The sequence below is a fragment of the Chelonia mydas genome, chromosome 12 (genome assembly GCF_015237465.2).
Source record: "Chelonia mydas isolate rCheMyd1 chromosome 12, rCheMyd1.pri.v2, whole genome shotgun sequence".
Lineage (NCBI taxonomy): Eukaryota > Metazoa > Chordata > Testudines > Cheloniidae > Chelonia > Chelonia mydas.
In genome coordinates, this window is record NC_051252.2 from 40,240,841 (window position 1) to 40,252,940 (window position 12,100).

Below are 12,100 nucleotides of genomic sequence, written 5' to 3' on the forward strand. Positions count from 1 at the left end.
AGGGCTCACCAGCCCTCCAGAACAGCCGCCCTAGGGCTGTGTCCTCTACAACAGCTAGGACACAGGGCCTGATCCCTGGGCAGAGAACTGTTGGCTCCAGCCACACCAGGTAAAGCATCCTCTCTGCAGTGGTGAACGTGCCAGTGCCCCGACTTCACCCAGCACCCCGGCAGTGACTTCTGGGCTGTTTTTATTTCTCTCCCCACCTTTTGTTCAGTATTGCTGCCTGGTGCGTTCCACCTCAGAGATGGCCGCCTTTCCATGGCGGAGAGTGATTCCTGTGTAAGTGTAAGAGCAGGCTGGGAGTCCACAGTGGGAAAGGCTCTGTTTACGTGTTGAGTGTTCTTTCCATGGGCTGGAGGCCTCCCTTAAAGATAGGATGGGAATAAAAGGGTTAGTCTTTGCTCCTCAACAATTTCTGCCCTGTCTTCTCAAGGGAAACTGCTTGGTCAGGGCTTCCTTTTCTTCCCCAGCACAAATGGTGCCCTGAGATTTGCTGGTAAACTTGGGGATAGGGTGTGAAATTCCACAGTTAACTGTGTGAAGAGAGAATAAAGAGCCAGTCATTTGCGCTGGCTTGGAAGGCTGGTGTCCTGGGTGTGGGGGAGCGGCTACAAACCTTGTGTGCTGTGAGCGAGGGGCAGTCCGTCGCTGTTGCAGCTCGGCGTATTGCAGGGGCAGGAGGCTGCAGATTGCGAGATGGTACGTGACGTAATCTGGTCGTGGACATGTCACGAGTTCTGGTGCTCTGAAGGGTTTCTCCAAGCTAGGCGCAGGTTTTGCTATACCTGCTTTACAAGGGCTGATGTCTTGCCCTCTGATTAGTGATGGGCAAGAATCTTCTTGTGAGGCCGTTTATTGCTCAGGTAATCTAGAGTCAAAGCCACTGGTCACTCGCCCTTAAATGTTGTCTAGCCTCCCTTGGGCTGAGTTCTACACAGCGCTGTACATGGCCCCAGCACCTTACAGATCAGGACTTCGCAGTGGGATATGATAGCAGAAATGCCCGGCAGAGCTTTGAGCTCGAGGCTGTGGTCCTGGTGCAGGGGGACGATAGGCTATGGGCAGCAGCAGCAGGGTATAGCATTCAAGGCTGAGCATCTCCCGTTCAGACAGACAGCAGTGACTGGAGGGAGTTGTGAGAAGAGCACTGAGGATGGTCAGGGGCTGGAGGAGAGAGGTGTGAAAGGTGTGCGTGGCTCTGCAGTGGGGAGGCTGGTGTGAGGCAGGGCGGTCAGGAGAAGTCGGGTGCAGGTGAGGTGACTGTCAGGAAGGCTTGCTGCGTGTGAGCTCTGCAAGGCTGTGGAAGGGTTTCCAAAGGGCAGGCTGGGAGCCCATCAGGGGCCACTAGCAAATCTAGGGAAAAGGCCAGCTTAACGAACCTTAGACTCTCCTTCAGATCCTGCCACCACACAACCTCATGTGGCTTCTGGGCTGGGAGTGTGCTGACAGCCTCAAACCTGCGCCGCTGGGCCAGCCTGCTGATCTGGCTTGCAAGCAGTGCTCTCCTGCGGCCCTGGCTGGGCTGGGAGCAATTCTGCAAGCTGTGGAACCTTCCGAGGCCAGGACATTTTGCCTTCATTTGTTCCAACAGCTGAGACTTGGGCTAACCTGAGAGCTGGAGGTTTAGAGCAATTTGCAAAGGGCTGCGGAGGCGCTTTCTGGGCACGGCCGCTTGGGAGGACGAGTGGCAAGGCTCATAGCAGCCTTGTCTACACCACCAACTGGCTGTCCCCTGCTAGCACTGGTGGGAGCTCTCGGGTGGGCAGCGGTTCAGCTCCAGCTGCTATCCTCAGCGCCATGCCGATTAAGCTGGCTCTGAGCAGATATGATGAATGTGGTGCTGGAGCCAGGGAACAGGCTGTGCGCAGGCTCCCCATAGCGCCAATCCCAGGGCAGGGGAACCCCTGTATTGGGGGTGGTGGGGGAAGGGGCCGTAGAAATCTAGTGTGGAGGAGGTTGGTGCGTTTGCAGCACTTAATGTCTCTGGCCCTGCTGCTCCATCCATGCATGCTCTGCCCGGTGCCGCCCTCAGTGTGAGGGTCCGTGCGAGGGAGGCTGGAGAGCCTGTGCACCCGGCATCCTTTCCCAGTCCTCTCAGGATGGGGGAGGCGGTTTCCCTTCTCCTCACTTTGTGATGCTGCTACATGCAATGTGCTTCTCTCTGCCCTACAAACAGATGGGGAAGCCTCTGCCTCTGTCACCTCCTCCCCCGCGCTTTCACGGAGACCAGAGGAATTTCTCAGCTGTGCATTTCACCTCGTGGCTAATGGCTCTGGGGGCCCCCACAGCATGTTCTCCAGAGCTGCCCGGACACCAGATCACTCGAGCTGTCCTGGTCTCATGTGCCTCATGTCCGGGGTGCACTCTGCCCTTCTGTCTCCCATTCAGCTGCACCCTCTTACTGCGGGAGTGTCTCCTGTGTTGGGCTTTAGTAGGTCACCCTGCAGTCCCTGTGCTGGGTCCATGGGTTTGTGACCACATTCAGAGGGGGTGAAATGACCATGTGCTTGGAGGAGATGGAACCCACTGAGTGGGTTTAATAGAGGGGCCTAGACACAAGCTCAGGGACTGGGCCTGCCCCTGCCCTTGCAGAGCTGGCGAAGGCCGGGGCTCTGTCTGGGGGCTGGCAGTATTCTGTTTTGGCTGAGTCTGCTGCCCCTGCTCTCTCCTGAGCTCTGGTTGACTTGGGTTTGCACAGAAGGGGGCGAGAGCCTCCCGCAGCTCCTCATGAGACAGGGTGTCTGAATGCATTCCTGATTCAGCCCAGCTTTGGCTCTCCTCTCCTGGGTGCTGGCAAGGCTCCGAGAGTCCATTCCCATCGAGCTCTGCCTTGCTTTTTCCTGCTCCTATTTTAAGTGTTGGTTCCCAGCTGCGTCTTCACCACGTGGCTGTGCTCTGTTTGTTTCCAGGCCTCTATTAAAAGACAGTGCCCATGTGGGAGCGCTCGTAGGAGGGCTGGGCTGGCAGGCTGGCTAATTCGGGCCTGGTAACCCTGTGTGGCCTTCTGGCAGCCTGGAAACATCCTGTTTTGGTTTCTAAAATCTCTCTGGGCTGCTTCTAGCTTGTCTGTATTGAGAAGGGCCCAGCATGTGCCTGAAGCTGCCTGCTCCGATGGGTTCCAGCCTGCGTGGGGAGCGCCGCCACCTCCCTTCCCCCAGCTGGAGCACCTGGTAGCTGGGCTCTCACCACAAGCTTCGCCGTTAGCTTTGGGTAGAACATGTCCCTTGTCCTCACTGCCACCTGGCTTCGGAAGGGAAGCTCCTTTCCAAGAGACTGCGGGGAGAGGCATTGACTCGCCTGGAGGGAGCAGGGAGAATGTTCCTCTTGGGGCCAGAGATCTCCCCACAGTGTGTTGAGTGCAGTGGGTTTGGTCTTTAGCCCTTTACAACTGGCCCTCACTGCAGCAGAGCCCAGGCCCTGAGCTCAGGCCTTGCCTCAACCAGGGTTTGGACTTGAGCGGTTTAACGGGGTATGTGTGTGTTGGGGGGGTTGTAATGAGAACTGTGGCCAGAGCCAAGGCTGCCCCATGGGAGGAATTGTGACTAGACAGAAACAGGCCTAGCTGCTCCTGCTCGCATTCCGACCCGTTCGCTGCTGAACAGAGCCAGCTGCTCTTGTCAGTGGCTGATTTCTCTGTAGCAATCAGCTTCTGCTATTGCCCACGTTGCTGCCTGTCCCAGGGTCACGCTCGGCTGCTCCCCACGGGGAGCAAGAACTGAGCGACTGGAAGCAATTGTGGGCTTGTCAGCGCTCGTGTGGGGCACAATAGATGTTTCCTCCCCGATCCCAGCTCTGGGCAGAGTCCTGAACTGCAGGGACAGCGGGAGGGTTTTGCCCTTTTAAGGTGATAGCTTGTCTGGACTCTTTCCTCTCGGTGCTCCCCCCTCTCCCTGCGGAAGGGGCTGCTTCAGCAGGGCTCATTTGGGAGCAGTGCTCTGCCCTATGGTCCTGAGCTGCTCGAGCCAGGTGGGGGAGAGTCCTGGCTGTTCTCTGCCTGAGGGGTTCTCCCTGCCCTCATTTACAGAGCTAGTGTAAAAAGCCCACTTGGAACATCATCTGAATGCCAGGTTATTTCCACGAGTCAGTGATTCCCGTTTCCCCCCTCCTTACCCCCCAGCCTTAAACAGACGTATCTTCTGCAGCCACCAGAGCCTTCCAGGCTGCTGCTTGCCCCGGAAAGGGCTCTGGTTTTTGGTGGCTGCGATCCAACTCCCCTACCAGCTGGCCCTGAGCTCTGCCCCACCCTGCTCAGACATGGTCTTCAGCCAGCAAGGGTGAAGCGGTTCCTTTTCCTGAGGGTCTCCGTGCTCTGCTGGGGCACAGAGCAGTGAAGGGACCATGCATCTAGAATTGGGGACCCAGTTTGCCACCAGTTGCCAGCAGAGCTGGCTTGAAACTTGGATTGTGTCAGTGCAGCCCAGGGTTAAAGCTTGCTTAGGAAACATGGCAGCTGCCAGTGTTTTGCTCCTGCTGGAGGCCTCAGCTGGCACATGGGTCTCTCCCCCCGTAGCCAGGTCAGTACAGACCGGATTCCCTAATCATGTTTGTGTAACTGCTTTGGCTGTTTCCCCCTTCCTCCCCGCTCTGTGCAGCCAGAGAGCCCAGGGTACATTGCTCTGCATCCTGCTGCTGCTCCGTGTACATTGATTAGTGTTCTAGTTCTATTATGGTAGCACCCAAAGGCCCCCGTGGGATTGGGCCCCTTGGTCCTGGGCACTCTGCATTATGTGCCCTGGCCACTGTCCTGCTGATGGACGTGCTCAGAATGCAGTGACACCCAAGGGGTCAGGCAGCATAGCGGATGTGATGGCAGGAGAGCTGCACTGTAGACACGAAGTGAACCAGGAACTGTGTGTGTGTGTGTGCCTGTGACCAGATCCCTGTTGCAAGTTGTAGTGTAGACAGGACTTGCCTGAGGTCACACAGCAAGCTAGGAGTAGAGACAGTAATAGAACCTGCGAGTCCTGACTCCAGTCCCTTGCTCACCCAGGAGCCTGGGCAGAGTTGGAGACAGATCTGTGGCTTTGTGGCACACCCATTTCTTGGCTGGCCAGCAGAGGCATTGTTCCATTGAGAGACTGGCTTCCTCCTTAGCTCTGCTGCCCTGTCAATGCGATCTCCTGACCCTCGTGCCACTGTCCTGCTCTCAGTCAAGGGGTGTGCCTAGATTCAAGGGCAGCTAGTGTGCCCTGCTCTGTCGACAGGCCTCTTCTCCAGATCTCCAGCTCTGTACACCTCACTGAAACGATGCTGCCAATGCATGTTAACTCATGAGGGGGGGAGTGTTGGCTAGAAGGCAGAGGTTGATGGCTTAGGTGTATCACAGCCCTCCGCTGAGGAGTGGGGTGATCCTGTGAGCTCTGGAAGGAGCAGGCTGTATGGAAGTATTCCCAAGGCTCCGGCTCCTGCTGGCCCTCCTGGTGTGCATGGCCTCTTTGCTTGTGCATGAGATTTTAACCCCTTGATTTGTGTGGAATAAAGAAGACAGGCTATTCTTCAGGGGTCTGTGCTGAGAGCAGAGGGAAGGACTCTGTGCCTGGGAGTTGACCAGCCATGTGTAAGAGCCCCCCCATTTCCTCCAGTCAATGTTAATGTTGGTGCTAACTTGGGGTTGAGGGCTAGGGGCTTCAAATAACCTCTGGGTAGACATGGATCAGCCTGAAAATTAACTGCTGCCCCCAAACATAGCTGCCAAGTGTAATGGGTTTATGAAAGTTATATAATAAGATAATTTGCATATTTACAAATAATTTGCATATGCCCCTAACTTGATCTTAAATGAGTGGTTTTACTGTGAGTGAAACATCCGCTGGCAGCCCTAGAGAATGAAGCCTGGCGTGTATTTAAAGAGCCACAGCAGGGTAAGCTTCATGTGCGCACTGCCCTGCAGCATGGCCCATCCTGGGGGGAGGGCCACTTGCAGTAACAAGGCAGTGCCTTCTCAGGACCTGAGACCCACCAAACTCCTCTTACGGAGGGGCCCCAAACATCCATTAGATGGGAACAGCTTTTCATCCTGGCTGAGCTAACCTGCGCTCCGGCAAGTCCAGAGTCTGTCTGTAGGAAACACTGCAAAACCTTCCTCTTTGAAAACCCCTTTCCACCCTAAGAGTGGCCCTCACAGCATTGCCATCTTCACCCTAACAACTGCAGGGGGCGTGCCTGAACTCTAAAATCCCTCCCCCAAGCAGGACTTTCCTCCAGAAATGGAGAAGTGCCCAAGAGCTCAGGGAGGCTGGTGGAGCGCTCACTGTTGCAATCCATGTCATGAGGAAGGCTCTCAGCTACCAGTGGTTGGCAGCCGTACAATCCCAGTAGTATAAAATGGGCTGAGAGCTGCGCTGGGTTCAGGATGAAGACTGATAGGTGAAAGCTTTGTAAGCCATCGGCAATGCCCTGAGGCATCTAATGCCCCAACAAGTGTGAAAATCAGAGGGGGTCCTATATAAATATGTCACATTAAAAACCAGTGTAGTTAGAAGAATGTTAAGGTTGCAAAGTCAAGCCCTCAACAGTTAGGAAAAGCCAGAATGAAGGTTCCCAGTGCTACCTTAACACTCCCTCGCATGCGTATATGTTAGGGTAGTCTTGAACTCCATAGTCACACATTAGACTCATAGAAATGTGGGACTTGGAAAGACCCCGAGAGGTTTTCTAGCCCCCTGTGCTGAGGCAGGGCTAAGTATTATCTAGACTGTGCCTGGCTCGTGTTTGTCTAACCTGCTCTGAGAAATCTCCAATGACGGAGATTCTGCAGCCTCCCTAGGTAATTTGTTCCAGTGCTTAACCATCCTGACAGGAAGTTTTTCCTGATGTCCAACCTGAATCTCCCTTGCTGCAATGTAAGCCCATTGCATCTTGTCCTGTCCTCAGTGGTTCAGGAGAGCAATTTATCACCCTCCTCTTTATAACACTCTTTTCCATACTTGAAGGCTGTTAGCTCCCCTCCCCACCCCTCCTTCTCCAGACTAAACAAACGCAGTTTATCACTCTTTCCTTGTAGGTCATTGTTTTTTCCTGTATCAGCTGTCAGCGGGGTTTCAGATCCATAGCACAGACCTCTCCCATCTGAGAGAGAGCCTGCATGGCTGGTGCAGCCTGAGAGAGGGGGTAGTGGGCGGGCGGGCAGCAGGGGCAGCAGCAGCCTCTCTCATCCCTGTTCAGATCCTGCCCTATTCCCTTCCCCATTGAGTCACCCCAGCCTCTGGCTCCCCCATCCCTCCCCGGGGCAAGCTCTATGCTGGCTGAGTGCCTGAAGCCAGGTGTCACTGCACCTCCCGAAGCTGCTGCAGGAGGAACTGCATCTCCTGCCCACAGCTCAGCCAAATGCATGGCCTGCAGGCTGAGATGCAGGCAGGTGTCACAGGGCTTTTAAGTGTGTGTGTGTGTGTGTGTGTGTGTGTGTGTGTGTCACATGAGCTGTGTGACGCTGGGCAGCTATGCTCTAAAAAGCACAGGCATAACCCAACTTAGCACTGCTGCAGGGCTGGGCTGCCCGTACCAAGTACCAAATAACCAAGTGTCTCTCAGAAGAGACTTGGACTATTCATTAATACGCCCATTAGTGCAAGGTGAGCAGAGGCGTGTGGAACTGAGACCTCTGAGCCCTAATGCCCAGCACCAAAGCCCACACGCTGTTCCTCCTGGACTCCCCATTGCTGGGACTCGGGCACGAGTGGCCAAGATGTGTCTGGAACCAGTGTGCCTGCCTGCCTCTGAGCTGGGTGTTCTGATGAGAGGGTGTATGAAGTTAGGTAGGTGCTCTGGGGAGCACGATGGCGTGGGACTCACTGGGAAGGCTGGCAGGGTGCACCTGGAGGGAGGGTAGTCTGTGGCCTTCAGCACAGTTCCAGGCAAAAGGAACTGAGGAGTTTCCTTCTGAGGCCAGCCTGGTCTCTGACCTGTTGTGTGTCATTATCCCGCAGGACACACAGAAATTCAGCTGGAGCAGCCAGACAGAACGCAGGGAATGGAGACCACAGTCCCAGCACCAGGGTCCGCCACCGACAGCAAGTCAAGAGTGCAAGCACAGCGAATGGCACAGGTGAAGCATGGGACTGGATGGGCTGGTGCTTGGCTTTTCAGGTACCGGCTGTATGGCAGGCAGCGCTCAGGGCCTCAGCTGGTGGAGCAAGATGAAGCTGTATGGATGCTTGTTGAGCCAAAGCGATCTCCCGGTAACACACAGCGTGGCCCATGGCTGCCCTGGAATTTCATGAAAATATTTTGTAATGTGGCCAAAGACTACTGGTCCCAGCCTGCAATGCTCTATTTTGATCCAAACAGACAGCCCATGGTATGTACTGGGGCTTGTGCTCTCCCCGCATTGCTATATTTAAGGAGAGAGAAATTCCATTCTGGGCCAGTTAGGAGCATCCTTTGGGTTCCTTGTGAGTTGCCATTGTGGCCCCATGACTGAGTAATTGGAACAGCTCTGCCATGGATTCCAAGGTCTGAAGGGACCATTGTGATCCTCTAGTCTGACCTCTTGTATAGCACAGGCTAGAGAACTGCACCCAAATAACTTCCAGAGCAGATCTTTTAAAAAAAAAAAAGCCATTCTTCATTTAAAAATTCTCAGTGATGGAGAATTCACCGTGACTTTTGGTAAGTTGTTCCAACAGTTAATTACTTGTGCTGTTAAAAATTTACACCTTATTTCCAATCTGAATTTGTCTAGCTTCAACTTCCAGCCATTAGATTGTGTTAGACCTTTCTCTGGTAGATTGAAGAGCCCACTATTAAATATTTTTTCCCCATGTAGATACTTGTGGACTGTGGGGGAGGTTTAGATTGGATATTAGGAAAAACTTTTTCACTAAGAGGGTGGTGAAACACTGGAATGCGTTACCTAGGGAGGTGGTAGAATCTCCTTCCTTAGAGGTTTTTAAGGTCAGGCTTGACAAAGCCCTGGCTGGGATGATTTAACTGGGAATTGGTGCTGCTTCGAGCAGGGGGTTGGACTAAATGACCTTCTGGGGTCTCTTCCAACCCTGATATTCTATGATTCTATGACTGTGATCAAGTCACCCCTTGTGCTTCTCTTTGTTGAGCTAATTAGACTGAGCTATTTGAGTCTGTCACTACATGGCATATGTTCTCATCCTTCAGTCATTCTTGTGGCTCTTCTCTGAACCCTCTCCAATTTGTCAACATTGTTTTTGAATTGTGGGCACCAGAACTGGATACAATATTCCAGCAACAGTCACACCAGTGCCAAATTCAGAAGTAAAATAACCTCTCTACTTCTCCTCGAGATTCCTCTGGTTAAGCATTCCAGGATCGCATTAACTGTTTTGACCACTGGGAGTTCATGTTCAGCTGATTGTCCACTATGACCCCCAATCTTTTCAGAGTCACTGCTTCCCAGGATAGAGTCACCCATTCTGTAAATATGGCTGACATTTTTTGTTCCTAGATGTACATATTTACATTTAACTGTATAAAAACTCATATTGTTTGATTGCGCCTAGTTTACCATGTGATCCAGATCACTCTCAGTGACTTGTCCTCGTCATTATTTATCATTGCTCCAATTTTTGCATCATCTGCAACTTTATCATTGATGAGCTTACATTTTCTTCCAGGTCATTGATAAAACTGTTAAATAACCTAGGGCCAAGAACCAATCCCCACTGAGGGGACACCCATTTAATTTATGATTCTCCATTTACAGTTACATTTTGAGGCTTATCAGTTAGCCAGTTTTTAATCCACTTAACGTGTGCCATGTTAATTTTATATAGTTCTAGTTTTTTAATGAAAACGTGCAATGCCTCATCAAATTCCTTGCAGAAAACCAAATATATTACGTCAACACTGCTACCTTTATCAACCAAACTTGTAATGTCAAACTAAGTTCATTTTTTTATGACAGATCTATTTGCCGTAACCCATGTTGATTTGCATTAATTACATTATCCTCCTTTAGTTTAGTATTAATCGAGGCCTGTATCAGTGGCTCCATTATCTTGCCCAGGGTTGATGTCAGGCAGAAAGGCCTATAATTACCTTGGCACAAGATTAGCCTTCTTCCAGTCTTCGGGAAGAACTTCCCCAGTGCTCCAAGACTTACTGAAAACCAGCATTAATGGTTCAGTGGGCACTTCATCCAGCTCTTTTAAAACTCTTGGATGCAAGTTGTCTGGACCTACTGATTTTAAAAATGTCTGACTTTAGTAGCTTCTGTTTAACATCCACCAGAGATGCAAGTGGAATGGAAAGAGTATTACCACCACCACCATCTGTTTTCCCAACCCAGTTATAGAACAGCAATACTGTGACATACCAGGGTACAGGCCAGACCAGTGTGGGGCTGTGTGACCCCTGCCCTGCAACCTTGGGTGCCTTAAAATGCCTTGCTGAAGTAGTTCCCACCTGGGCCACTCACAAACAGCCTTCAGCATGCAAGCCACACTGTGAGTGGCTCTGTGTAATTGCAGCCTGCCAGCCACACTTGGCTTACACTGTAGCTCTCACTGACCTTGTGTGACCCCAGCACAACCCCAGTCTCAGATTTCCCCCAAGAAATTTATGTCCTATACTGGCCAGCCCTCTCCTGGACAATACATATATTTTGTCTGTTATTCCTTTAATGGGATAATATGCCAGTGTATTATCTTAAGTAGTTATTCAGACACTTAGTTCAAGCACGCTGGATTAGATAAAACAGTAAAACAAGTTTATTAACTGCAAAGAGAGAGCTTTTAAGTGAATACAAGTAATGAGGCATAAAAGTCAGAAATGGTTACTAGAAATATAAAGATTAAACGCTTACTAATGCCTAACTTAACAAACTACATGAGATTCAGAGCGAAGTTTCTCATCACATGCTCCAGCAGTTTACTGACGAAACTCTGAGGTCTGGACCCCTCCCCCAGAATCCAACATCTGCTTCCTTTATCTCTTTAGGTGCAGTGAAAGCAATGGGCAGTGGGAGAGGGGGGTGGCCTTTGGGAGGGGGGTGTCCCTCCTTTTTAAAGTTTGTCCCCCCCTTGAAAATCATTTCCTGCTGGGCACGGGGAGTCAGGGTCTATGTGGAAGGATGTTCCCTGCCAGCTTTCTTTGTTTCCCTTCCTGCTTAATGACTCTGTTTACTGCTTAGATGAAAATTAAGCAGTGTACACATTCCATTGCTTAGGACAGACCTGTTTGCCAGCTTGTGTTTGGGCAGGGCTGTGGGGTTTGGAACAAGTGCTAATAACACCATACAGGGGCATCATAACTTCACACAGTGTTGCCACACACATTTTACCAGGACAGTGCTGACCAGAATATTAAAAAATGATACCTTACAAGTGTACTTTATACAAAGATTATTACAATAGTGTCTAGGGTGTGAATACAGGGATATATTCTGTTACAAATACTTTCTGAACACTCTGCCTTTTCCTCATTATTATTGATAATAAGAAAAGGAGTACTTGTGGCACCTTAAAGATTAACAAATCTATTTGAGCATAAGCTTTCGTGAGCTAACTAACTAACAAGGCTGCTACTCTGAAACCTGTCATTATTGATAATGTTACTGTTTCCATTTAGTAATGTACCAATACCATTGTCAGATTCTTTTTGTTCCTAATATATTTTAAAAACTCCTTATTGTCCTTAATCCTGCTGGCTATAGATTTCTACGTGTGTTCCTTGGCTTCCTATATCAATTTTCTACAATTTTGAGCTTCTTATTTATATTCATTACTATCAATTTCCCCTTTCTTCCGTGTGTGTGTGTATAAATTAATAAAAACAAAGAGTTTAAGGCCAGAAGGGAACATTAGATCACCTAATCTGACTCCTGTATATCACAGACCATAAAATTCTCCATTACCCCTTACTGAGCCCAGAAACTTGTGTTTGGTGAAAGCATATCTTCCAGAAGGGCATTCAGTCTAGATCTGAAGACACCAAGAGAGGTCTTCTTTTGGGAGTTTGTTCCAGTAGTTAATCACCCTCACTTTTTTTTTTTAAATAAAAAAAATTGTGCCTTATTTCTAGTTTGAATTTGTCTGTCTTTGGCTTTCAGATATTGTTCTGCCTTTCCCTGTTAGATTAAAGAGCTCTTGAATGCTTGGTATTTTCTCCTTACACTCTGTAATCA

The 12,100-nt window shown here is 50.6% G+C and overlaps 1 protein-coding gene across 4 annotated transcripts in view; it reads left to right on the top strand.

Moving 5' to 3' along the window:
* Positions 1-12,100, top strand: part of WWP2 (WW domain containing E3 ubiquitin protein ligase 2) — an 89,494-nt gene that overhangs the window by 31,849 nt on the left and 45,545 nt on the right. For all 4 annotated transcript variants that reach the window (XM_037878175.2, XM_037878176.1, XM_037878177.1 and 1 more), the window contains one exon: positions 7,929-8,047. In XM_037878175.2, coding sequence (XP_037734103.1) covers positions 7,929-8,047 — 119 coding nt within the window. The remainder of the gene's footprint in view (positions 1-7,928; positions 8,048-12,100) is intronic.